Source organism: Penicillium roqueforti, assembly GCF_015533775.1.
Source record: "Penicillium roqueforti strain LCP96 04111 chromosome Unknown scaffold_21, whole genome shotgun sequence".
Classification (NCBI taxonomy): Eukaryota; Fungi; Ascomycota; class Eurotiomycetes; order Eurotiales; family Aspergillaceae; genus Penicillium; species Penicillium roqueforti.
Window position 1 is genome coordinate 336,862 of NW_024067585.1, and position 25,978 is coordinate 362,839.

Genomic DNA, 25,978 nt, shown 5'->3' on the forward strand with positions numbered 1-25,978 from the left:
ACCATCATGATTCATACATCTCCATCTCCCGTTCATATTGCCACTATTAAACTATGTCGCTACTTAAACTTCCCGCTGAACTTCTACTAAAGGTATCTTCACATCTAGAATATGTTTCCGATCTCGACTCCCTCTATCAATGTCATCCTTTCCTGTATACTTTGTTAAAAGACAGAGTCGACGAACTTCTGAAGACGGAGCAGTCTATCCAGCATCTCGCATGGGCTGCAGTGAATGGGAAGGAAACATGTGTTCGCAAGCTGCTAGATGTAGGTGCGTTATTCGATGATTCGTTCGCTAGTGATGCTGCGCCTGGGGATGCTGCGCCTGGGGATGCTGCGCCTGGGGATGATGAGTCTAGATATGATGCCGTAGGTATGATGCACCTAGGAATCATAAGTCCGCCTGTCGCAAGCAGAGGGATGATCCTATGACGATAGCTGCAAAGTATGGTCATTTTGATGTTGTCCAGATGTTCCTCGATCGTAGAAGAGACCCGACTCCAGAGATCAACGAGTACATCTACGTCGACCTTGATCACCTTGTTGTCTTCGGAAACCCATTGTCCGTCGCAGTGCTAGGGGGTCATACCTCAGTTGTCAGTCTCTTGATTGAACGTGGATTTATCAAACGCTGTGCAGAACCCCGGCGAAAAGCGGTTGTGCGACCTATCATTATGCTTGGCTGTTATGAAGAGGCATGTTCCCATCATCAAACTTCTGCTTGCAGGAGGTTGTGATCCTAATGTTGAGTGCTCTAACAAGGCCCTTTGCATCATATTGCCCTAGCTCCTGCTACAAGCGCAACTGTAGAAATCGTCCGTCTTCTAATTGATGCTGGGGCTGAATTCTGGACAAGCATGAATGGCGACGATCCAGTCTTTTCTGCCATGGAAACCGGCAATGGGCTGTTTCTCAATTACACCTTCCCACTAATTGAGACTGACACCGAAATATTTCTGATGATGCTTCATATGTTCACCGGAAAATACAAGACATTTACCTCGTCCCTCCTGAAGAGGATTGATTTAGACTACACAATCACCTTTGGCGCGAGAGAACGATGTAGTCTTCTGTGTGTCGCTGTAGGTGGCGGCTTCCCGGATCTGTTGGAGAGAATACTATTATTGAGGCCTTATTATTCAAAGGAATGGTCTTGTCCCAAAGGCCATGGAAGTCTTATGGCTCTCGCTATTGCATCTGGCCATATCGGAACGATAGAGTTATTTCTCGAATATCGCGCCAAGCTTAGGACGGCCGTGACTTATCCCACACTCATAGTGGAAGACAATGACGGACGCTGGAACTTCGATGATTGCCCTCCTTCAATGATTCTTGCGCTTAACCGAGGCCATGATGATGTCGTGAAGTACCTCATCAATAAGGGCTTTGATGTCGTATTTCCGTCGTCACGTCATGGGAATGGTTTTTTCAACAGAGCACTTTATCTGGGCAAAGCGGAAATCCTCCAGATGCTTCTTGGGAGTTCTAGTCCATCAATCGAAGATATTGCGTTGTTTGGTGATGGCCTGTCGATTCAGCTCGCAGTCTTGGGGGGAGAAGCCTTCTTCAAATTACTCCTTGAGCATGGAGTACAACTGCGACCGGGTCACGTTGGACATTGCCGCGCATTCGCATGTGCTGCTTTGTTAGCTAACGTGCCTACCTTGACGATGTTTTTGGATGCTGGTTTCAGTCTGGATAAGCAGGCTTCAGACAATGACGATGACACAGTCGGCCTGTTATTGGAACTCGATGAAAATAGAGGTGTCACGCTCCTCGCTCTCGCGGCTCAGACGAAAGATCGCAATGCCGCGGAAGCTGCGGTTGATTTTTTGCTAGAACGGGGAGTGCAGCTCAACCAGTTAACTGGCTCTTGCAATCACACGCCTTTACTCCGCCTAGCCTTGGGGGTAGCTGGAAATAACGTTAGCACTGTCAACTCTTTCGTCGAGAAAATAACCAAGACCAAGGTGGACGAATACGAGGTTAAGCGACTACAATACTTTGAGGAAACTAGCGACTACGGATTACTGGCAAGACAGCTTCTATTGGAGAAGGGGGCCGATCCTCTATTTTTGAACAGAAGTGGAAAGTCTGCCTTGACCGTGACCGCATGGAGAAATGATATCAGAGAGGTCAAGATGTTGCTGGGATATGTCGATCCAAACGTTCCGATCAGTACGATCAATTCTCATATATTGACAGCGATGGCCCTGTTTGATGATTCTCGCGACACTATTCAAGACGAGAAAAGACCCTCTTTGGCCATGCAAAAGACTCCCTGGAATATTTATTGGCGCAAGGTTTACCCTTGTCCTAGCGAATAGTTGAATCGAGTACAGGTATGCAGCATGTAGCTTGGCGGAGATTTCGTTGTAAATGGCAGAGAAGAGTTATCTGATGGTATCAAATAAATACGCTGAATGGCTCAGGGCCTAGGACATTCCAAATTAGCTAATGAGTCAAACCAAGGAAGTAAATCTGTGTTCTGATACTATATACAATTTTTTCATCTCACATGTGACATGGATAACTATAGTTCTTGACTAACAGGTCTCCTTTGCACCCGAGCCATACGAAGCTTCAATAATTGACGGTATTCGGATGACCCAAAACACATATCCGGGTCAAATGTGGCTCCTTTGTCAAAAAGCAGCCTCGCCATTGTATCCTTTCCTTTTTCGAGGGCTAATTGTACCGGTCGAGAGTTGCCTTCACCACTAGGGTCAGCACCATGGTCTAGTAAGAGCTTAACAGCCCTAGGGCGGCCATAGCAGACAGCCAAACTCAAAGGACAGAAATGGACTGCCCTTCGGTTTGGTTGATGGTCTTTATCAAGGACGGACGACTCTTTCAATACCTTCTCTAAAAGATCGTCAAGGCGGTTCACAATCGCCCCCTTTAAGAGATAGCAACGTTGAAGATTACCGTACTTCAATATGCGATCCACATCAATCCAGCTTAGCAGCAATGACCCCATCTCGTGGTTGTCCCTTGGTCGAGAGAATTCCCACAAGACTTCCAACCATCCCAATTGCCGCCAATGAAGGTTGTTCGCTAGGAGGAGCTTCATGACGGGGAGGTTGTCTGATCCCGCGGCTTCGAGTAACAGTTTGTCATATATATACAAATCTGCACCAGCCCCTACTAAGAGTTGGGCAATCTCCAGATTTGCGGGTGAAGGTCTTGTAGCAGCAGCTACCGCTAGAGGCGTCATACCACGCAGGTCATAGGTATCGAGGCTGCAATAATTATATTCGAGGAAGAGTCTGACAATTGATACATGTCCCAGTTCGACGGCCTTGCATAAAGGAATTGCAGCATGTCTATCGTGGCTGTTGGTTTTGCAATCGGCCTTGTGTTCGAGGAGCAGTTTGACTACTGCAGCATGCTCGCTTGTGACTGCAGCCTTGAGTGTCCTGTTGAATAGATCTCCTTCTTTCTCGGTGTCATGTTGAATGCAGTAGGGTAGGAACAATTCAACAATATTGGTGTGTCCCTTCCACGCTGCAATCCTTATTGGTTCTTGTCCTTCGAAGATGGGAAGGTCGTCCAATATCTTCGAGCCGCACATCTGCAACAGTTTCCGCGCACTAGCTTCCTTGCCTTTTTCGGCTGCCCAGGCTATCGACTTCCCAGGTGAGTCTTTGGCGATGGCTTTGTAAAGATTCCTGTTTGACAGAGCATGGAAGTGGCGGCTGACCCGTGTGAATGCATTGAGGTCACGGTAGTCAAGGTGGAGGGATATCTCCAGCAGCATCTCATTAGGGAGCTCTGAAAGAGTCGTCATGTTTCGATATAGTTTGATTGTATTGGGAGAAGATGTGTGTTTCAAAGAAAAAAAGGACCAAATCTGTCTGTCTCTTTTGACTATAATACCAGGTGGTTTCTCAGACTGAATCTATGTGATGGGACATCGGGGGATTTATACAGGTTCTCCAGGGACCTGCTTTGAATCGTGTTTTACGTTGAATAAAGCCAGTGTTTCAAGTCAACGCCTTGTTCTTCGTGTGTGGTAGCTCTTTGATCCGGAAATCCAATATAGTCTCAAAGGGTATAACAATATCGCTATACATTGTGAAAGGGGGGTTGGCGCTTCATTGTCTATTTATGGATACTAGCGAGTACAAGGGTATATGCAGACACAAAGCCCCTAGCTATTCCATATCCTTGTCAAAGAAAAGCTTCAACTTCATTTTCAGTTGTCTTCATTTGGAAACGATATCAAGAGTCGGTTGAAAGGCGAGATTATTTTAAGCGCTCAATTAAAATTCTTCCGTAATCGGATTTTCAAGCCCGGGAGAGTGGGTGATTGCCCATAATCATGCTCAAATAGAAGCCTTAATGCAGGAACTGTTTCGTGGCTGAGACGCTTGACATGTTCTGGGTCTTTCATCCAGTGCCGTAAGCGCCGTTGGAATTTTAGTGCGAATATGAAACATAAGGAGAAGCAATACGCGATGCGCCGATTATCATTGAAGGGGCCCAGGCACGGGCACGATAGGATTGGTCCATATATTTATTACGACTTCCTAAGCGCTTGATGTATAGTTCCCATATTGTCGGGACCATAGCACCAATAAGCCCTAGTCTCATTTATATCAGTCCCACTTTCATACTGCTTATACACCCTATTCCTAAGGCAGCGACTATCCTAAGAGGAGCCCTACTTCATCAGCTGCAATGAGATACCACCGAAGCGAAGCTCACAGAGAGCATCTGCAACCCCTATAACGAAAGAAACTACAATCTCACAATATGTGCTCCGTAGATCCTTAGGTATCCATCCCAAACCGGCCAAGGAGTGTTCTCATTGGATCAAACCGTTTTGATGCCCGAAATGGCATAACCTATCTCTTATCTAATCTGATCATCAGGAGCTAACTATGGGGATTGCAACTGCCCACGTGAGTGTAGGTTATATTGACTGTGTTGTTCCCAGAGATGAAAGAGACCAAATAGAATACATATGTAGAATTCCCCAGTAGCCAGTAATAAATATGTGGTAATTTTGTACAGTCGATCAACTTCAAACCGCTGTGACGCCACTGAGATCTTCACCTCCAGTCTTCTTCCGCTTCTCCCTCTCTCCCTCTTCCACCCCTCCCCCAACCTACCGCGGCTCTTATTTCTCTATTGATTTCGATGTAACACCCCCTTAATACACGACAATGCCTCCATCTCGAGTAACATCAATTCTTCTCTTTCCGCGCGCGACCCTCTCTCCCTCCCCTTCAACATACCGGAGCATCTCAACCCAACCCCTCCGACCGCAATTACACCCACGCCAACAACAACAACAATTCATAAAACCAACCATATCCTCATTCTCAACCAGCAATCCAACCCGGGCGCGCGAACAAAACTTCTACGAAATCCTCGACATTCCCACAACCGCATCATCAGCGGAGATCAAGAAGTACACCACCCACACCCACACCAGCCCTCCTCCACCCCTCAATCTCCAACCCCATATATCTCTTTAAATACTTACCTACCCAACCGCCAGACAATTCTACGCCCTCTCAATGCGCCACCACCCAGACCGCAACCGCACAGACCCAGACGCAAGCCAACGCTTCGCCCGCATATCCGCCGCCTACAACGTCCTCGGCAACGACTCAAAGCGCGCAGTCTACGACCGCGACCACGGCTTCCACAGCGCGCACCACGCCTCCCCAGGCCAAAGCCACAGCCACCAACACCCTATGGGCAGCCACAGCAGCTACGCCGGCTCACGGCCCGCCAGCGGGCTGAGCAAACGGCGCTCGGCGTTCCACGGTCCGCCGCCTAGTTTCTACGAGCAGGGTGGGTATGGTGCTACGGGGAGGCAGGCGCAGGGTCGGGCGTCTTCTGGTGGTGCTTCGGAATTCGGGGCTGGCGCTGGCGCTGGTGCTGGGACGAAACAGGCTGATCCGGAGGATTGGGAGGGGTTTATTCACCGGAATCCGTTGCATCATTTCAATGCTCAGAGTCATTTCCGGACACAGGCGGCGGAGGATAGGAGAAGGAGCAATAGGAGGCAGGGAGCTAGGAGGATTGATGAGGATGAGGTTGATCCTAGGGTTGATCAGACGGTTTCGAGGTTCTTTCTTTGTTCCGGGTGTCTAATTGTTATGCTCGTTGTAGTGGACTTTTGGCGCTCTGTTCCTAGTGCTGTTGATGGGAGGAAGACGAGGAAGCAGAAGGGGGCTTTGTCTTCTTGACGGAGTTGTTTTTTCACTCATACTTGGATACATGTAGTTTCTTGGTATATATAGTCAAGTGCATTGCTGGTTGATGTACTCCTACTTTGGCATATCTACGGGCACACCTCGTAGTGCTTTATCCTATACAAATCAATCGAATTGATCAAAGAAACAGTTGATTTGATATACAAAAAAAGTGATCGAGCAGAAAATCTACGACACACATCGTTACTATCTTGGACGAACTCCACCATAATCATCGTTCTGGTGAATCAGCAAGACAAGTGAACTAATAACTGAAGTTTACAATAATCTTCCCAAAAGATGGTAGGCCATCTGTCAGGTTTCTCGGAGGCTTAGGCTCTAGAAGCTTAAGACTCGAAGGTGAAGCTGGCGCCGACCTTGTGGGCAGCCTGGTTCAGGTTCTGGGTATCGAAGGAAGCACCGAGGCCGAGGGTGACACCAGGGCGGAGCAGGACGTTGTAAGCCAGAGCGGCAATACCACGGTCGTTGATCTTGGCCTAAATTGCGAGAAAATTGCGCGATTAGTCGTGATCTACATAGTTATATAAGCAGTTTAACCGCGTGAAACGAACCTTAGCGAAGGAAGAGGGGTCCAGGCGGTACTTGCTGGCGACCTCGAGGCCGACGGCGTTGCCGGATGTGGAGTCCCAAGAAGCCTTGGCACCGGCCTCAACCTGAGCGTTGACGCGGTGGTAGTAGCTGGCGGAGAAAAGGGACAGGTTGTTGCTGGCAGTGATGGCAGCGGAGTACTGGGCAACACTGTAGCCGACGGCAGCGGAGTACTTGGTGATGGCGGCCTTGTTGACGTCGTAACCACCCTCAGCACCGACGAGGAAGCCCTCGTGGCCGAGAACGGCGTCGAAGTTGGCGGAGGGGCCGTTCAGCAGATCGAAGAAGGCACGGGCGTTCAGGTTGGGCTGCTTGAAGTACAGGTTGAGCTTAGCACCCTTGGACTGCTTAGCGGGCTGGTACTGGGTAAGGATCTCAGCCTTGAGGCCCTTGGCGATGTTGTTGTCGAGCTCGAGCTTGGTGTCGAGAGCGTTGGCGGTGGTCCAAGCCTGGGTGAGGGTGAGGCCTGGTCGGAGTGAGCATATTAGCCTAATCCTGTGTATCTTGGCATCGGAAAAAATAAATAAGTTCACCCGGCGCGCTATTGGAATACCGCATCCCAACATCAATGACATAAGACGGGCCTTGTGCGCGCCGGGATCTGGAGGTTTCTTCTGGAGGGGGCGTTTACCAGTGGGCGCATCAACGTATTTGGCCTCGAGCTATAGGCGCACTAGTTAGTAATTTGCATGACTGGATTCAGAAATAGCTTTGCAACTAACCTGACCAGCAATGGGGCCCTCGTGAGCAGACTTTCCCTTAACGGTGAAGGTGACACCGTTGGGAGCCTTGGACTTGACCTCAAGGTTGGCTAAAAGCTTTGATTAGCTATTTAATCTTCAATGAGTGGCGCAATGCCATGCAGAAACGTACCGGCAGCGCCGTGGTAGAAGTCCTTGTTCAAGAGCTATTGGGATTAGGTATTAGCCAAGGTTCCGAGTTTTGTCCCCAACAGTTGTGCGTACATCGTTGGTCGCCTTGGCGATATCGGAGAAAGCAGCTGGGGCAGACATCTTGACGAGAAAAATCTAATTGAAGATGGAGGAGGAAGAGCTGGTTCTAGGAAGAGATGAGAAGAGAGGAAGGGAAGGAAGAGATGTGATGATGTTGGGGGAACCTAGGGGCTTAGCACGGGTTAGTGGGAGGTCGGTGATTGGCGGTTGCCCGGCTGCCGGGAAAGCCCGCCGGGAATGTTTGGGCAGGGTATGTCACGTGTTTATGGGAGACATTCAAAAGACATTGGAATCATAACATTATACCGACTATACACCAAAAGGGTACACATATACAATCTAATCCGGTGCTATATCCCCCAAAGAAAATGCTAGATCAGAAGGGAAAGTTCGGATCCTTTTGTTTACATGCTCTCAGACTTTTACTCCACCGACTTCTCATACTTCTGGTTGTGGATGGCGATGGCTCTGCAAAGGATGGTTAGAGAAAATAATCAAGAACAGGGGAAATAATAGCTCACCTTCCACTGGGATCGCTCTGCTTGGACCAGGTAGGGGTCCATCGCTCGACAGTACCGGCACAGTAGGGAGGGAAGTGCTCATCGAACATGGTACGGTACCAGTATCTATAGCTAGGTTAGTTTTCAATGGTACTATAATATGAAAAAAAGAAGTGGGAAACATACGCCTCCTTGGTGTCGGGAACATCAGTACCCCATTCGGCCTTAGGGTTCTTCATCATCTCGTCGGTGACCTGGCGCTCGGCCTCATCCTTCAGGCCATCAATCCAGCTGTAGCCAACGCCATCACTGAACTGCTCCTTCTGGCGCCAGAGGATGTTGTCGGGCAAGTAGGGAGGGTTTCCAGGCTCATCGGTGGTGTCAAAGGCCTTGCGCAGCATGTGCTTCTCGATACGCTCGGGGGTGATCATCTTGTCCTTGGGGTCAACACCCATGGCGGTCTCAAGGAATTCCTTGTCGAGGAAAGGAACACGGGCCTCAAGACCCCATGCGGAGGTGGACTTGTTGGCACGGAGGCAGTCAGCCAAGTGCAAGTTCTTGATACGGCGGACAGTCTCCTTGTGGAGCTCCTCCTTGTTAGGAGCAGCGTGGAAGTAAAGGTAGCCACCGAAGATCTCGTCGGAACCCTCACCACTCAGAACCATCTTGACACCCATGGCCTTGATCTTACGGGAGAGCAGGTACATGGGAGTAGAGGCACGAATGGTGGTCACATCGTAGGTCTCGAGGTGGTAGATCACGTCAGAGAGGGCATCGAGGCCGTCCTGAACAGTGAAGGTGAAGGGGTGGTGCTTGGTGCCGAGGAACTTGGCAACCTCAAGGGCAGCCGCGGTATCGGGGGCACCGGGAAGACCGATGGAGAATGAGTGCAACTGCTGGAAAGTGGTGACGGTGGACAGCTCGTTTTCTTCGTTGATTCCAACCAACTCAGCGTCCGCGTTGGTGTTCTGGGGAATGTTGCGGGCAGCTTCGGCCAAGCGAAGGGTCTCGCGCTGGGCGATAGATGCGACCAAGCTGGAGTCCAAGCCACCAGACAACAAAACACCGTAGGGCACCTCGGCCATCAGACGCTTGCGGACGGCCTTCTCGAGGCTGTGGCGGATCACCTTATAGTCAACCGGGGTCGTGGGGACGTTGGCAGGGTCCCACCACTTGGGCTCGAAGTAGCGGGTCATGGTGTCGGTGCTCGAATCATAGATGTGGCCGGGGGGGAAAGCAATGATCTCGTCGCAGACGGGGTGCAAGCACTTGAGCTCGGAGGCAAAGTAGACGGCGCCGGGAGTCGATGAGGACCGGCCAAGGTAGAAGCTGGTGACACCAATGGGATCACGGGCAGCAACAACACGGTCCTTCTTCTTGTCCCAGAGAACGAAAGAGAACATGCCATCAAGGTGCTTGGGGCAATCGAGGCCGTACTCCTCATACTACTATATATCAGCATTCCGAATCTTAATTCCGATTCACTTATGATTGGCCTGACATACCAAGGGGAGGATAACTTCACAATCGGAGTGTGTCTTAAAGTTGTACTTGTGGCGAAGGTGCTTGCGAATGAGGCGGTGGTTGTAGATCTCACCGTTGACCGCGAGGGCGAGGGTGCTGTCATCGTTGACAAGGGGCTGGGCACCGGAGTCTAAGAAGATTTTGTTAACACATCGATCTTCAAATTCCATCCTTCATAGGGACCACATACCAACACCGACGATACTCAGACGCTCGTGCGCCAGGACTGAACCACGATATTAGCATACCACGCCGAAACCGAAGTCATTGCGTGTTAACTCACTAGTGCTCTGAGCGCAGAAGTTTCCACCTGTAGAAAAACCTTCGTTAACCCCATGATCCTCCCATATACCGCGCAATATTGCGACTCGGGTTGTGACTCACTCCAATCGGGACCACGATGGCGCACACTATGATCAGGACACGAGTCAGCATTTTGTTGCCAATTGCAAATTGCAGCAATTGAAAGAGATACTCACGCCTTGGCCATGCGCAAAGCTGTAGGCTTGAACTTTTGCACATCGGGATGACTATAGGAGTATGGTTAGTATTCCGCAAATTGAACATCCCACTAGAGGCCGGGAGTTAGGGTAGGACATGACGCACTGGTGGCACGCGAAAATTCCACACATGATGGGCAATTGGGAACCGGGGTAGAGATGAAGATCAATTCAGGAGGACAGAGAGAAGAAGAAGAAGGGTACGGGCTGAAATTGACTAATCGTGCGATTATATGGGGAACCTCTGAGCGGCGATTTTTTTCAAATTGGGTGCCCGCCCTCCCGGCGGGGCGATGTCGGCAAGTCTTTTGAGTCACCGATAAGATAGCCTGTGGGCATCCTGGGCCAATTCCAAGTTTACACCAATTAGCATGTCGGGTTAAGAGATTTTAGCTGCGGTGGCAAGATCTGTCACTATAGGCGGGTTCTTTTTGCCGCGTCATATGACTATTGGAGTATAGATCCTTGGAGAATCATCGATTCAAGATCACGTGACTGATATATACCCCACCATGAACTATCTAGCCCTAGCCAAGCCCCTCCTTGTCCGTTTCAGGAAACTGAAATATATGCTGATCATGAGCTTGTTTCGTTCTACAAGCATGTCTATGGATTGCTTCTAGAAGCACACTTTGGTTGGAGTTTATTCTCATTTAGCGAAAGCTTCTTGTGTTGTTCCCCTACCATCAGCATGTGATCTTTAACATTCTTTGTACTATAGAGACAGCTGGGAAAGCCAATTCCAAGGAGAAAGCGAGAGTCACAAAGACAAGATCACATTCGTCTCGATATTGAGGCCATCAAGATCTACCGAGACAATATCTCTTCTGGCTTCTCATTTTGGGCCTCAAGAGCAGGTGTGATGGTATCATCTTGATCTTCTCACTCAATGCTAAAATGGTGAGTTTCAAGAGACATACACAGCCCGGTGCCTATTTAATGTGATGTCTCGATGTCTCCATGACGGTACCTTGGACTTGCGCTAGCTGTATTGGCAAATATGACGCAGTGTTCAGTACACAATCCTATAATGTTGAAATTCCAATTGAAGAAAGGCTTCATCAAGTAAATACATTGGTGTCTTGTTAATTGAAAGTGGAAGTTAAATGCAGCTTTCCAAGACACCCATCATGGACTCATGTTGCATCAGTGCAGAGAGGTCCGGATATTGTGCTGGCTGCTCAGGTGATTTTACCTCACAGGAGCAGATAGGTACAACATCAAGTCGCCTCTGCGAGGGTCATCCTGAACTCAATACATGGCAAGCGTAGGTATCCTGGTAGGGCCATGTATGTGGTATCATTGTTTCGGAATGACCCTAAGCCCAGAAAACGCCATCCATTGGGATATGTAGAACGCCATGCTCGCGATAGAAAAGCAAAAGTTGCTCCCTTCCTTTGAAAATAAATGCATAATCTTCCCACAATCTCCGCAGTATCCCATGCTGAAAAAAAAAAAAGTAAATGACCCATGGAGCGCCATCGCTGTTTACGCTTGGGTAACTCAGAGCTTGATTGGGCTGGTTTCCTAATTGGGCTGGTTTTCCTTGACAGCCATGCGAACCCTGCGTTCGTATTGAGGACGGTCCTTCTTGAAGAGGTTGTAGGCCTCGGCCTGTGCAGGTGACTCAGGGTTCGGGTCGTCCAGGAGATCTTGGATACCGAGCAAGAGCTGCTTAATAGTGATGGCAGGTCGCCAGCCCTCCTCCTCATTCAGAATTGACAGGCAAACCGTTCCGGAAGGGTAGACATTAGGGTGGAAAAGTGCTGGTGTGAATTTGCCTGAACAGTCGTAGTATTAGTATGAGATTATCATGAGAAATCAGAAAAGATCATAGTCGTAGCTCCCATTCCGGTATATCGCAAAAAGGATACGTACATTTGGGAGGCTTGGTAGGGTATTCTAGAAGCATGGAAAGAATGTAGATTAGTATGAGGATCTTCAGTAGTGAATGTATTGCGCCACTCACCATCAGGGAAAATCAAGTCAATCTTGAAAAGTCCACCTTCCCAGAGAGTGTTAGCCTTCCCTGGAATAGCACATTCCCAGTTCTTCAGATCCAGGCCACCCTGCGGGGCACGTTTAGGCTTTGCGACAAAGCCAAATGGGTGATCGCGACGCCATTGCTTTCTAGCGATTCCATGAATGTTAGTGCGGGGAAGGGCGTGGCGCAAAAGATGCGCTGAATCGCGGGATCTGCGGGATAAGATATATGCTTACCGCTCTTCCTGGAGACGGTTCTGGCACAACGACATCTCGGGGAGTGTTCAGCGGATGAGTAGCTGAAACGGGTTGACTGGCGGAGGATGGAAGAATCAAGCAGCAGAAGGATGCAACTTGGCCGAAAATAGGGTGTAGGTCCCGATGGCTGGCTGACTGGTGGGTAATAAGAGAGGGAGAAAGAGGTAAGGGGACGAGTGGGAGATTTTAAAGGTGGCAATCGTCAAAGCTTGGGAGGTGATAGCAATTGACCTCCCCACGCGAACAATGAGTTTGCTTATGTAATGCATGCAGGCCTTGTCCAGGAACCAACCAGGGAGCCTCACTTCTATTGTTAGGTGTAGATAGCAATTACAACTGGTTCTGCAGTATTTTCTTTTTGTTGTCTTCTATGTGGTTATAAAATTACCACATTTGTCCAGCGGTCTTAATCTAATATCATTTGTTCTACTTCTCCGATAGAAGTACTGCTATGTATATGTAGGACTAAACACTTGCACTTTCAGCGTCAGTTTGCTATGACCTAATGTTGAAAATGTGAGCTCAATCGATCAGAATACTGAAAGTTCAAGAGTCTCCAATTACAGCTCCTGTTCTGTGCCATGAGCTGCACAGAGCCCTTAAAGATGGTACCTAGGTCTTGACTACAATGAGGATTCGTGATGCTAGACGGTGCTACATTTATACCTCTCCTTAATATTGGTACAGGTTATTGATCGTCTCATAAATTTTATCATTTGATGTATGTAACTGCGTACATAGAGAATGATATGTAGAAAGTATGCGGCGAAGTTACACGATTTGAGGGGGGAAACAAGCGTGCTTCGCGTGCCAACAAAGAGGAGGGCGAGAAACAGACAGGAGAATCATTATCTGGTCTAAAGTTTTACAAATTGCAGTAACAAATAAAGTGAGGCTTTGCTAGTCCGTGGGCAAATATCAATTCTTTCTTGCTAAGCAGCTTAGTGGTTACGTACCTAGCCCTAAGTAGCAGGGAAATTATAGGCGGAAAATATGACTATAGAAATACGTAGTAGCTATGCATAGTTCGGGGAGTGTGGATCTCGAATATACTAATCCTATTTATGGCATATATCTACGTTTATACTGTATTAATATCGGTCCAAGGTATAGCAATTTAGTTGGTGATATCCAGCAAGATGTTCATATAGAGCAGCAAGCTAGTTATGGACTTCCGACCAACCCTACCTGATAGAATTAAGTTCCTGCTATTCCAACCTCCATAAATATGTCGTATTTCAAGAGTCATTATCCTTCGCCTACAAAGTTATGGACAAAGGCCTCCAGGGTAACAAAGAGCCAAAAATGCTCTAGACATAATGCCTTCCACCCAGAACAATAGCTATTAAAAACCAACGACTCAGCGAGCAAATGTTTCTTTATTCGAACCCCGGCCGGATTGATCCTCGACAAAGGCTCTTTCCAACAACAAGTTTGCCGGCAGATGCCAACATACTTTGGAATCTGGGTTGAGGCGTATAAAGGAGGACCTGCTCATTTCATCTATCATACTCCTCCGAACCACAATCAGGAGCCCTTAGTGAAACTCCTATGAGCAATATTTACATGAAACATCCCAAAGTTACTTACTATTGTTTACCATAATGTGTCATTCCATCGTCTGGTACTATGCCCTATGCCAGCACCAAGACCCGGCAGCAACTCGCCTGATCATGTGCCGCAGAGCCTTCATAGTAGGCTACGAGTGTGCCGAAGCGCAAAACACATTCTTTTTCTCGATTATAGGGAATTGTGCACAATGCAGGCTTAACCAGCTGCTGCTACGCCACTCTGTCTTTCGCGACTGGCGGAGAGAAGATGTTCTGTCTGCGCTCAACGGTGCATTCCAATACAGCGACGAAGACGGCTGGAATATCGATGACAGCGATGCCGACGAATTAGATATGGAAACTTGGATTCCCCAGTCTCCCAGCTTGACTACTAGGACTTTCGCTGAGCGAGCTGAGAACCGGGAGACCAACGTATCATTCCACGAGGGTCCCGTACGCACGCCGACCATAGTGTACCAGTCCTCGCCTCACTTGTCTTGTGTCGCTTTGGTTGAATATGCTGATGACTACGCAGATGATGAAGATGTTGAAGATGAGCCTTTGCAGGAGCCTCAGCCCCAGACGAGCCGGCGCTGGCGCTCTTTGATTCCTCGTCCTACTAGGTTGGTGCGCAACGAGCAGAATGTTACATATATGGCGTTCAGCACTGATGACGATATGTTGGACACAGAGCCTTTCCTCGGCACTCCTAAACCGAAGAAGTATCATCGGACTTGGCGTTCCTGGATTCCCCTTCCTGTTAAGAAGTTGTCGGAGCAATAGATTGATGGAATAGAGTAGTAGGATGGAAATCTTTGATGTTTCATAGGAGATTAGATGATTGAATTTTGAGATGATTCATAGTCTGCATTTTGTTTTACTTTTAGAGTAATCCTAAAGTAATCCTAGGGAACATCGCAATGAGACTTCACTAGAGCAACATCAAATGAAATTGAGCACTATCATTAACATAGCTAATTAATAATATGAAAGGGTATAAACATAAGCCATTGGCCATGTAAAACCCCGGTCATACTCCTCGGTCCGAGAGGCCTTGCTATGATTTTGTTGCCGTGCAATAGTCGAGAATGCACAAATTAACATATAATCGAGATGTCATGTCGTATAAGAGAGGACGAACATGGGCAGTTAGACTGTGTAAATCCCTTGGTTGAACTTGTCGAGATCAAAAAATCGTGCCGTGATTTCGTTGCCATTGAAGATCCGGCCTTCGAGCGCGTTCACGGCCTAACGGATATGCAATAGTCAGCAATGCACAACTCACATTTGAATCAAGACGTAGATATCAAAAGCTTACCCGTAGACCAGACAAGGGATGAGTAAATTTGATCAAGACCGGGACTGGGGTTCCGACGTCGCGAGGGATGACGACTCGCTCCACGTCCCCATACTATGAGTCCCGGAAGTTAGTAAAAGCACCCAAGCCAATCGAAAAAGGAAACGTACCTTCTCTTTGCATTCATCTCCAATCTCCTGTACCAAGCCACCATTATGGCTTCCCTCTATCTCCGCATCCAGGTCCATACCGTTCAACATGCCCCGTAGGATGACCACCTCACTCATAGGGCCAAACTTGCTGGTTTCATATTCGCCCTTCTTGTTGCTTCCAATGATCTTACCTCGCCCGGCAGGTGTGACAAAGCCACCACCCTCTGAGTCTGGTCGCTTCTTTCGCTTCTCAAGCTTGACTTGCAGCGGCTTCACCATACCAGAACCAGTAGCGCCGAGGCCGGAACCCTTGGTCCAGCCATACTTGGAAAGCAGTCGTTCTGCGAAACCTTGTTGCCCGGGACGAAGAGACCGTGGAGCGGACTCGTCTGGTTCTTCCTCGTCTGCCGGTTGATCTTGGGCCAATGCGGCTTCAAGTTCGGCTTCGGAGGCTGGGATTTCTTCTGGGGGTGGCGGAAGATTGTATCGGACTGGTGCGCGGGATATGGTTGCAGAGCTTGGCTGGAAGGCGTCAAGGGGGCGTGGTGGTGGAGGTGGGATGGTTTGTCCCGATGGAGGGTCATCGGAAATTGGAATAGGATCTTCAGCTCGGCTTGGAGATGAAGGCGGAATTTGTGCGTGAGTAGCGATTGAATCATTGTCGAGGCGTTGCCCTAATGCTGCACGGCGAGCAAAGGCATCGTCCCCAGATGTGTCATTGGGGATAGAAGCTGGTGGTGGCACGTCATTGAGGTTTGGCGGCGGCGCAAAGTTGCTTGGAGGCGCAAATTGTTCTGGTGATATCTTATTAGCCTGGATATCGTCACTCATCGCAAAAGACCCTAACATACGCTTTTTTGGCTGGTCATAATCATCGCTATCGGAATACCTGCTCGGTGAGCGCTTCCTAGCAAGCGCATACAAGGTATCCTTCCACTCGCGGACTTCAAAGATCTTCTCGTCACTATGGCCGTATTCCGCGCAATTTGTAGGCCGAGAAGAGTCGTAGATATCTTCCCAGTTTTGGACAACATGTGTTTCAAAGTTCTTCTTGCGCTTCTTTCTTCCACCACGCTGTCGCTTCTCACGGGCGTACTCATACTCGTCATCTTCAATGGCCGTCCAATCAGCCAAAGTGCTCTTTGTCGGTATCGAAGGGTTAGCTGAGGGCTGTGGTTGAGGTGCCTTGGGTAAAGTATGTTTCGATTTTGGCTTCTGGGCTGAGAGCTGTGGTCTTTTGGGGGGTTGGAATCGAAGGGAGGCTATAAAAAAACATCGCACGTCAGCATATACCGCGTCGATATTCAATAAGTCGAGGGTAAATACCAGGATTCAGTTGTTGCTTTTTGACGCTCGCGTCATCAGGTTGAGGTTCTGTCTCCGCCTGCTTAAAGACAACAGGGGCACGGGAGATGGTGCCAGGTGTATCGCCAGACGGATTTAGTAGGTTGGCATACAGGGACATGCCCCCTCTCGGAGGAGTAGGATCAGAAGCCATCACTGTTATGCTATGGTGAGAAAGTGGTTGTCTTGAACGTCGGCATCGCGATAAGGCTTCTTTTATCTGGCGCCGCAACTCTCCGACTCTCCGCCTCCCCACCACCTATAATTGTCACCTTTACCATCACCTGTGCCATCCTTAGCTATTCCTCGTCTAGTTGGTTTCTACTTGGATTTCCGCAACTTTGCTCAATTTTCCATTGTTAAAATAAAATCTGCGCCTCTATTTAAACAAGTTCGGCCGGCAAAGGTCGATAGCTCAAGCCCAAGCCTAAGCCAAAACCAAACCCGGACGTGGACACGATGACCGAACCAAACAAAGCATTAGGGAAGCCAAAAGGGGTATGTACGAATGCATTGCACAGACCAATATAAACACTATCAGGCCACTTGATTTCTTAGCCAAATCCTCCAATCCTTCCTCCGCTCTTATATCAAATGAGTCCTTTAATACTGATATCGATCTAGTCTCTCAATGCTCCTATTGCAGCTTTCACTATGGCTATCCTCCTTTTGACATACTGTAGTAGCTCTATCCGCTCTGCACGGCGAGATGCCCAAACCCATGTTCCCGGTCCTCATCAGCCACCTCCACGAAAAGACGAGTCCTGGGTTGAACAAGCACTTGAGGAGAGTCGAGCGCAGAATGGTGGGAAGGGACGATCCTGAGGTTTACCTACATACATATGTATGTTGAAGGGTGCTTTTCTACATGTATTATATGGATTGAATCCACTGAACAGGTGTTTGATAAATAGATTGTGATACCAACATGTAAAATTCTTTGTTCATTCGCTCTTGTTGCTATATAGGTGAAAAGAGAGCAGAACCAACTGGAAGTAACATCTGCATCTTCATATTCAATCAGAATTTTCAGTGTATGAATGATCATGCCCCGGGAGTCTAAGTGTATTGACAACCCAGTTCAATCTTGAAATTGTTCATCATGCGAATAGTGAAGGAATGTGTGATATGACCAAAGGATTTGCAAAATTGGGTGATATGAGAATATACAGGCACATATAGCTGCTTTTCAATTGATCAAATAGTCGCAAGGTCAGTGGAGTTATTGATTTATGTAAATCAGGTTAGTAAGTGAAGCTGATTGAAATCGACACCTGGTTGATCTAAAATTGTTTTCTGACCACTGTTAATTGATTCCAAAGTGCCAGCATTGAACATTTGAGTATCAAGTACAGATTGATGGTTTGTCGAAGTGAAAAATGTGGAGGGAGAAGTGGAAGGGAAAAGAGGGAAAAAAAATAATTGCGGCAAATTTAAATAATGTGTCACGTGCCTGTCCCATAATCTACTTAGCCTAGGATGCATCTATACAACGTTTATCATCAACAAGCTGTGTGGCAGGTTTTCCACACACTGTACTTTCCAATGTAACAATTGTTAGGCTTCGCTTGGGATGAGAGTTGATAGTAATCTGCCATTCTTGAAAATTCGCGCTACTTTGAACTCATCAAACTTGTCACAAACTCCGAATACAACGCAAGTACTCCGTACAAACAAGGCGGAATCCAAAGAGATGGGTCTGGAGGACAGTTAACATTCATGCCAGAGGCTTTGCAATGGTCGAGATGAAGTCTGAGCTAATTTTCTAACAGATAGCTTCAATTGAAATATGCTATTCGTCTTTCAGAATCAGGCTTGGGGGCCGTTTCTTTATTTGAGGACATATATTCACAAGAATGGGCAACCATGTAGAATAGGTATGTATGTACAGAAAATACATGCAGAAGCCAGGAAGATAATAGACAAGTCAAAAAGGAGCAAGAAAAGAAAAGCCATGCTTGGAGGTACAATAATGTTCCAGCTAAAATGCAGCGAGCATATGAAGACATGTGAAAGCTGTTTCACATGTCAGAGCCCTAGAAGTCTGGAGACACTGTCATCTATGCCGAAACGCTCGGATGCTTTCAGAATGCAGTAGCAAATTTTACTCGCTAAAGATTGATCTCAAATATCGAGTAACAGACCGCCTCGTCCATGTCTATACAGGTTGTGACAAAGGGAAAAAGAAGGACTCGGCGATCAGAAGCGGTGGGGTGCGATGTGATAAAAGCGGATATGAAGGAAGAGGATGAAGCGTCGAGGTTGAAGGTTGAAGGTTGGGGTGGAGCGTGAGGGTGGAGCGTGGAGGGTAGAGGTTAAAGGTTGGAGGTTGGAGGTTAGGGTTGGGGTTGGGGTTGAAGGTTGGAGATAGTCTTTTGTGTGATGATATTGTGTCAAATAGATCGCGCAGCTTCTTCTTCCGCCTGGAGCCTCAGAGCACCGGCATGCTGCAAATCACCGATCTGCCGCCGCAGGTATTCGTAGGTGAGCATGGTGGTCATAGCAGCCGGAACGGCCCGGAATAGGTTGACGCCGATCCCTGAGTAAAACGCATGCCATCCCTCCTCCTTGAGGATTGTTTGGAACGTGCGTATAACGCCATTGTACCGTGGGCGGCTGGGCATTCCATCTGACGAGGATATGCCACCCGACCGGCCGCGGTCATGTGGATGTTTCAATCCGCCGCGGAATGCGATCTCTTCGTGGGATTGCGCCGGAACACCCCGTTGCTGTGTTTGGAGTCGTGTCCGCAAAACCTCGTGCGGGTACGTGATTGTGCTGGCACAGATCTTGCTGAGGAAAGTGGCAGCGGATATTCCAGCCCAGTGTGAGCTCCCATCCTCCTGGTGTTCACCGATACCAGAGCCCGTGAACGTCATTTTTAGATATTCGTAAAGTGGGAATTGAATGGCCACATGTGTCAGTCCCAGCAGAGCCGGGGTGAGGCCAGAATAGAAGGAGCGAAGGCCCTCAATTTGATACATCTTTCGAGCAGCATCCCATGTGCCTTTGTATTGCCAAGGGGCTCGCACTCCTTCGCTGTTTTGTTTAATGCTTTGTGACATGAGCCTAGTTTTGATGACCCAAATAGGGTTCGTCACAACCGTTGAACATGCACCGGCCGTGACCGAAGCATAGCCGCGGGATAACCACCAGTTTCCTGTGGTTTTGTCAGTACTGCTGAATGACCGAATCCTTCATTCTGGAGTACTTACCTGTCTTGTCATAGAAGTATTCACGAGCACGGTCATAGACTGCTAGATAAACAGCCCACGTGGGGAGATATCCCAGCAACATTGGACCTAGTCCCTGGTAGAGACCGCGAATGCCATCTTCTCGCCAAATCTTCCTTCCGCTTCCAAGCAAGCCACGATATAGCATCCCCGAGGCAACTTGCTTTGCTCCCCGCCGAAACCCGCCCTGGGCTTGAAGCTTCGTTTTGATAACATCAAGAGGGCATGTGACAATCCCAGAAGCCATGCCAGCACTGGCTCCGCAGAGAGGTGCTACGTAAAAGTTGGGTATCTTGGTGGAAAAGAGCTCGAGGCGGATTTTGAAATCGGAGATCGGCGCGGGCAAGTTGGGGGCATTGTCGACATGGGTTGACCGAGCTTGGGATTGGGAGCTGTCTGGAGCGCCTCGGCCGTTTGTATTCATCTTGGCGGCTGGCGCTCACGCAGCTTTTCGACCGTACTGAATCAATGAGGCTTCCCGGACACGAGCATAGTTATCGAGTGGCTCAATCCGGAACCCGAGAATACTATTTCGAACGGAGCTGGGAAAGAGATGTAGATTTATCCGGAGGTCCAAGGTCCAAAGTCCAAAGTCCTTCGCGGGTGTAAGGAAGGAGGTATGAGTAATGACGGAGAATTGAGAGAGGGTTTTGGGGGGCCGATGTTGCCGAACCCGGTGTGCTTCCTTTTGAATGCGCAATGTTCTATTATCAGCACGGATGTGGGCGGGGTTCTCGGAATGATCAAGCTTCTTAACGTAAGCAGGGATCAGTGGATTCTTTGCTGATTGACAAATCCCATCTCTCTCAAATCAAATGACAAGATCGCAAAGGGGATATGACATAGCAAACCGATCTGTTAGATAGAGTGTGCCGATTGAACAATCCCAGATTCTCGCCGCCTAAGGCGCATATAGACCACGTGCTAATAGCCTCAGGTGTAGAACTGCCGTTTCAGGACTAGCCGCCCGAGCTCCGTTTTGCACAACCTCGCAACATCGGGTCATCTCGTGTTCCCGATAGCCTTTCTAACCTTTCACCACACCCACGTCAATTGGGATACCCGGGATTCAAAATGTCTGCCCCTTCGCTCGCCAGTTACATCGTCAAGCGCCCATGGCTCAAGAGCTGGCTCACCCCTCTCTCCCACTGGTACACCGATGCCGCCGGCTACAGGAGACTCGGACTCAAGTAATTCTTGCCCTCTCACATCGACAACCCCCCACCACGAGCGATTGAGACAGGGATTGGGAATTGTCAGGTCAAATTCGTCATACGTCGGTGGCATATCTTTTGAATGCAATCGGAGTCGTGTCGAATTCGCCCGGAGCCCCGGTCTTGCGGATATCGTTCGCGGCAGGGTTGGACCGAAACACTTGCTAACCGCCCAACTAGGTTCGATGACCTGATCCCCGAGGAGAGCGAGAACGTCCAGAAGGCCATCAAGCGTCTTCCCGCCAAGGAGGCCTATGACCGTGTCTTCCGCATCCGCCGCGCCTTCCAGGTTCGCCCGATCCCTTCTGTACCCGACTGGCGCAAAGGCTAACAAATGTGTCAATTGCAGTGCTCCATCTCCCACACTCTTCTTCCCGCCAACGAGCAGATCAAGCCCGAGGAGGTGAGTCCCCGACATCCAAATTTCGCCCTCCCCGCATTAGTCTCCATATCGGCCAATCCTGTTGCACGGATTTGTCACATCCAATCCGACTCCGTTTCGGGGTATACACTCTCACCACAACGAATACAATGCTAACGATGCAAATCAAATAGGACGTCGAGTACCTTAGCCCTATCATCCGCGAGATCGAGAAGGAGGTTAAGGAGCGTGCTGACCTTGACAACCTTGTTGTCCGCAAGTAAGCCGTTGCTACTTGGTTCAATAGAATATGAAAACAAGGGGTTGGGGTAGCATTGTTCTTGGCATGGAATAAACGCCTGGTGTGCTTTCTTCGTAATGGAATGGGCGTTGTCGTCGGCGGCCCATGGCTTGGTTACGCAGCCTGAGTGTACTGATACTGTACAAATCGATTTTCTTCGCGCGCTTATATTCATGGTCCATCTTGTATCGACAAGCGGGTCTTGCACCTCTTGGACATCACTCTGTAGTAATGACTGGATAAGCTATGCGGGTTGTGGTAGCTGGTCTGTTTGGGTTCGCCCAATAACTATGCCTACACAGTAAACCATCTTTCACCTTTTCTTATGGCTGTGAACTCAAAGCCACAATTCATTTCAAATATTAAATATATACACTATAAAAACTTAAACTACAACCTCATCTCGGGTGGTCGACGTCTAAATCACACGGTATCAAGACAAGCCGGATTCACGGATGTAGTATCTCTTCTACCTCTTTTAACCGCCAAGAACAGCAACATCAACGTTCTCAATCCGCCACATATACCACATGAACAGACTCCTAGAGCAACTAGGTTAGCACATTGTCTGCTAGTTAACAGTATAAACAGGATCAAGCGTACCTATATGGTGCAAACTTGGCAGCAAGTTCAAGCATATCCTTTTCAGCCATATATTTGAACTTACCACCACCTTTGCCCTTAAGTTTGCTCACATCACGACCCATAAAGGCAGCGCAGCCTCGCCTATCATAGTGTCAATAAACGCTTCCACTAACCCACAGCACAAACATCACCCAGCTATAAGACCAATAGAATGAAATCAAGAAATGAACTTACTGTACTCCCAAATCCCCAGTAGAAAACACATCAATGCGCTTAAGCGCAAACATAGCAAACATCTCAACCGACCACTTCCCCAACCCCCGAACAGCAATAAGCTTTTCAAAAAGCTCCTCATCAGTAGCCCGCGCCAACATCCTCGCCCCAAGCTCCCCACTAGCAAACTTCTCCGCAAGACCCTGGATATACTCCGCCTTGCGCTGCGACAGCCCCGCCGTGCGCAGGGTAGCGATATCACACTTGGCAACCTGATCCGGAGTCGGGAATTTGGCATGTCTATGCCCATCAGGCGCAACAGTATCGGGCAAATCAAACAGTGACAGGAACTTGTTCCGGATAGACTTTGCTGCCGCGCCAGAGACTTGCTGGCCGATGATGCTGCTGGTCAGGCTGTTAAAGGGGTCGATTTCCTCTGCCAGGCCGGCCGGCGAGAAGAGCGGACATGGATGCTGCTCGATCACTACTGCGATGCGCGGGTCTGTTGCTATGAGGTGCGCGGTGGCTTTCTCGAGCAGTGTCCCTGTTGTGGCTGTTGGCCGTGGAAGTCCGGTTTTTGAGGGGGAGGCATCTTCCGCGTGCGCTGGGTAGGCGTTTACTGTTGAGCCGTGGGGGGTTATGAGGATTGCGTTTGTTCGGTGCGGGTCGACGGGACGGTCGAGGGGAGGGGGGGTCTGGGGTCTGAATATCGTGGGGTTAGTGGGTGAGAGTTGGTTGTCTGTTTCTTGTTTCTCTGCGACTGCAGGCTCCGGGGACCAATAGGAGGTCCCTGTTTTTGGTTTTGGTTTTGTATTTGTAGGTTTCTTGTCTGATTTGTTGGTCTTTGTGGGTGCCTTGCGAGGCTTTGTCACTGCGCTGTGTTGGACTCTTGCTTCGCTCGGAGCTGAGCTTTGGAGTAGCGGTGACTTGATGGTTGGGACGGAAGCAAGTCGGGCTGAGCGTCTGAGTGACATTCTTGAATAATATCAGATATTCAATGACCTATATATGGGGTACTGGACCTGAGGAGGTCTGAGGAGTCGTCGTAGCGGAAGCTGGGGTTTGCTGACGTGCGGAGTTGGAGATCCGCCGCGCTACCCCACGAATGTCAACCACACTGACACTCTTCAATGGGAGCTGGACAGACAGACATCGAAGCTTAATAATATTCATCATTGACCGTTGATTTTCGATATGGTAATCGCTCTTATTTTCGTGCATGCTTACCACTTCTCATGTATGACGTATTTCCAACATATGCAAGCTATAGTCATCTATATATCTGAGACCTTTAGACACCGTTATGGGATCCCATTTGACTGAAAGCCTACGTGCAGGAGTCGTGGATATTTCTAGTAGTTTCAACAAGCACCTGTGGAGCTCAGGAATTTGTTTCTTACGCCAAATCTATGAAGAGGAGTAGGGTTGCCTGCCAAGAGTTATATCCATGGGTTATATTGAAACTTACACGAGTAACTAACTAGGATCTTATGAATCGCACATTACTCCTCTTGTCATCTCTCTCTAATCAATATCATCGTCATGGATTATCTGCAACATACATCAACTCCCTTCGTTGTATAGATGTGGTATGCGATCCACTGATGGTTCTATGGGTTGTTTTATTGCAAACAGTGCTATGATTCCAATGTTACATCGACGAAAGTTCGATAAAAGCCTCAATGCACATAGATGTAGCATCCAAGGCTATTTGCCCCAATGATATCTATGGTATGTGCCGATGATGAAAGATGTACGGAATAGACAGTTGCTATAAATATCCCTATAATCTTGGGAGACGTATACGGCCAGTGATTGTACCTTGGATTTATACTGAGAACTCACGCGATTGGATGCGATATACTCCGCTACAGCATTGTCCCAAGGAACTATCCGCAAGAACACCCCGTGGCCCGAAATTGAAGAACCATGGTAGCTTGGTAATATATTACGAGATTTACATGAAATTTGAAAGACTTAAAGATCGAGGATGGGTATAATTCGTGATATATTAGCGAGATTTTGGATTGAACTATTGTTCAAAAGATCGGGGCTCGCGTCGGTGGCTTGCGATTATATATTAACCCAATCGCCGACGAATTTTATCGGAGGGGTTAAAATAGAAAAATAAATGAAAGAACAGAAATAGTCCAAACGAACCGACCGTTCATCTATTGCAATTAATAGATATCGACCAATAAAAACCGAGATTATCATTTAGGCCGAAGCGTTGAGCCGAGTCAACTCCAAGACGTTGGTGCATTAGTTCGAAATCAGAAACAAGAATGAATCCCTGCTCGTGCGACTACCACTAGAAGCCATCAGACTATGATAACTAGAAGGTCTCGCCTTACAGCCCCAGCCTTCACCAGGATAATGCACATAACCCAGAGTGGTCGGGCGAGTACATTGTGCGTGTACTCCGTACTTTTGGATCATTGTCCGTGTTCTAGGGAATGTGGCCATTCGCAACCCCTAGATAGGTCATTGCTGAGCGTTCCACGCATTCCCATGCGTGGCCCTCTCAACCTTTTAGGGCAGACGGGAATGTGTGTTGAATGCTAGGCAGAAATCACCATACACTTGTTTCTTTGTCTTTCGTACTCCGTACCTACTGTGACAAGTGCCAAGTTTAGGGCCAGTACAGCTGGACTCAGCTTTGGGGTATCCATATTTGTGGCGTAACGAGCACGGGCAAGTATTGAAGTCAGTATGTGTCGAATTTTTCCGAATCAATAGACTTGGGTTTCGCGACAAGGCCACGCGGCCATTCTTCATAGTCGAAGACGTACGGAGGAGGATATAGCAAATCATTGAAGTCTTTCGATAGGATTGGACGCGATAGAAAAAAACATATCACGTAGTGGAGCAGTACAAGAGTGGGGTGCGACGTATCGAGTGAGTTGGCTTCTTCTGAAACATTTCCCGACTTTACATCGCCAATAACCACTTTGCCACCCGAAAGGGGAACGACATTTAAGTCAGTTGTATCCGGAGTACGAAGTAAATATTCCATTGTCAATACTGTCAATTCCATTGGGTCTTCTAGAACGAGGTGCGATGGATTCGCTATCGAAGATGTACCGGGCCGATGAAGCTCTAGACAATGCTTGACAGGAGCTCCATCGCCGGGGCCAAAGTTATAGCCGGTTCTGCATTGTTACCGAAAACGCACAGATGTTGAAAT

General features: G+C 48.4%; 12 protein-coding genes across 12 annotated transcripts; 5 read left to right on the top strand and 7 right to left on the bottom strand.

The window, feature by feature from the left end:
* Window positions 1-53: 53 nt before the first annotated feature.
* On the top strand, window positions 54-2,329 carry LCP9604111_7207 (uncharacterized protein; the record flags this gene model as incomplete). Its single annotated transcript, XM_039075214.1, has 3 exons — window positions 54-375; window positions 441-686; window positions 765-2,329. 3 exons carry the CDS (start codon window positions 54-56, stop codon window positions 2,327-2,329), a joined length of 2,133 nt encoding a protein of 710 aa, XP_038926905.1.
* Window positions 2,330-2,535: 206 nt separating this feature from the next.
* On the bottom strand, window positions 2,536-3,792 carry LCP9604111_7208 (ankyrin repeat domain-containing protein; the record flags this gene model as incomplete). Its single annotated transcript, XM_039075215.1, has 1 exon — window positions 2,536-3,792. The coding sequence occupies one exon, from the start codon at window positions 3,790-3,792 to the stop codon at window positions 2,536-2,538; it is 1,257 nt and encodes a 418-aa protein (XP_038926906.1).
* Window positions 3,793-5,173: 1,381 nt separating this feature from the next.
* Window positions 5,174-6,208, top strand: LCP9604111_7209 (uncharacterized protein; the record flags this gene model as incomplete). The annotated part of the gene is made up of 2 exons (XM_039075216.1): window positions 5,174-5,421; window positions 5,512-6,208. The coding sequence occupies 2 exons, from the start codon at window positions 5,174-5,176 to the stop codon at window positions 6,206-6,208; spliced, it is 945 nt and encodes a 314-aa protein (XP_038926907.1).
* A 353-nt stretch (window positions 6,209-6,561) lies between these two features.
* LCP9604111_7210 (porin) lies at window positions 6,562-7,836 on the bottom strand (the record flags this gene model as incomplete). Its single annotated transcript, XM_039075218.1, has 6 exons — window positions 6,562-6,711; window positions 6,787-7,289; window positions 7,455-7,485; window positions 7,546-7,634; window positions 7,697-7,730; window positions 7,789-7,836. 6 exons carry the CDS (start codon window positions 7,834-7,836, stop codon window positions 6,562-6,564), a joined length of 855 nt encoding a protein of 284 aa, XP_038926908.1.
* Window positions 7,837-8,198: 362 nt separating this feature from the next.
* On the bottom strand, window positions 8,199-10,432 carry LCP9604111_7211 (asparagine synthetase B; the record flags this gene model as incomplete). The annotated part of the gene is made up of 9 exons (XM_039075219.1): window positions 8,199-8,244; window positions 8,298-8,402; window positions 8,463-9,721; window positions 9,782-9,930; window positions 9,991-10,026; window positions 10,084-10,110; window positions 10,185-10,210; window positions 10,280-10,330; window positions 10,407-10,432. The coding sequence occupies 9 exons, from the start codon at window positions 10,430-10,432 to the stop codon at window positions 8,199-8,201; spliced, it is 1,725 nt and encodes a 574-aa protein (XP_038926909.1).
* Window positions 10,433-11,827: 1,395 nt separating this feature from the next.
* On the bottom strand, window positions 11,828-12,555 carry LCP9604111_7212 (E2 SUMO-conjugating protein UBC9; the record flags this gene model as incomplete). The annotated part of the gene is made up of 4 exons (XM_039075220.1): window positions 11,828-12,081; window positions 12,179-12,202; window positions 12,270-12,430; window positions 12,521-12,555. 4 exons carry the CDS (start codon window positions 12,553-12,555, stop codon window positions 11,828-11,830), a joined length of 474 nt encoding a protein of 157 aa, XP_038926910.1.
* A 1,590-nt stretch (window positions 12,556-14,145) lies between these two features.
* On the top strand, window positions 14,146-14,874 carry LCP9604111_7213 (uncharacterized protein; the record flags this gene model as incomplete). Its single annotated transcript, XM_039075221.1, has 1 exon — window positions 14,146-14,874. One exon carries the CDS (start codon window positions 14,146-14,148, stop codon window positions 14,872-14,874), a length of 729 nt encoding a protein of 242 aa, XP_038926911.1.
* A 366-nt stretch (window positions 14,875-15,240) lies between these two features.
* LCP9604111_7214 (uncharacterized protein) lies at window positions 15,241-17,038 on the bottom strand (the record flags this gene model as incomplete). The annotated part of the gene is made up of 5 exons (XM_039075222.1): window positions 15,241-15,339; window positions 15,410-15,502; window positions 15,559-16,334; window positions 16,392-16,802; window positions 16,867-17,038. 5 exons carry the CDS (start codon window positions 17,036-17,038, stop codon window positions 15,241-15,243), a joined length of 1,551 nt encoding a protein of 516 aa, XP_038926912.1.
* A 305-nt stretch (window positions 17,039-17,343) lies between these two features.
* Window positions 17,344-17,709, top strand: LCP9604111_7215 (uncharacterized protein; the record flags this gene model as incomplete). The annotated part of the gene is made up of 2 exons (XM_039075223.1): window positions 17,344-17,382; window positions 17,509-17,709. The coding sequence occupies 2 exons, from the start codon at window positions 17,344-17,346 to the stop codon at window positions 17,707-17,709; spliced, it is 240 nt and encodes a 79-aa protein (XP_038926913.1).
* A 1,568-nt stretch (window positions 17,710-19,277) lies between these two features.
* On the bottom strand, window positions 19,278-20,541 carry LCP9604111_7216 (uncharacterized protein; the record flags this gene model as incomplete). The annotated part of the gene is made up of 2 exons (XM_039075224.1): window positions 19,278-20,044; window positions 20,100-20,541. The coding sequence occupies 2 exons, from the start codon at window positions 20,539-20,541 to the stop codon at window positions 19,278-19,280; spliced, it is 1,209 nt and encodes a 402-aa protein (XP_038926914.1).
* A 650-nt stretch (window positions 20,542-21,191) lies between these two features.
* LCP9604111_7217 (ubiquinol--cytochrome-c reductase subunit 7) lies at window positions 21,192-21,976 on the top strand (the record flags this gene model as incomplete). Its single annotated transcript, XM_039075225.1, has 4 exons — window positions 21,192-21,307; window positions 21,512-21,620; window positions 21,681-21,734; window positions 21,887-21,976. 4 exons carry the CDS (start codon window positions 21,192-21,194, stop codon window positions 21,974-21,976), a joined length of 369 nt encoding a protein of 122 aa, XP_038926915.1.
* A 495-nt stretch (window positions 21,977-22,471) lies between these two features.
* alkA (DNA-3-methyladenine glycosylase II) lies at window positions 22,472-23,765 on the bottom strand (the record flags this gene model as incomplete). The annotated part of the gene is made up of 3 exons (XM_039075226.1): window positions 22,472-22,535; window positions 22,597-22,719; window positions 22,813-23,765. The coding sequence occupies 3 exons, from the start codon at window positions 23,763-23,765 to the stop codon at window positions 22,472-22,474; spliced, it is 1,140 nt and encodes a 379-aa protein (XP_038926916.1).
* Between the last annotated feature and the right edge of the window lie 2,213 nt (window positions 23,766-25,978).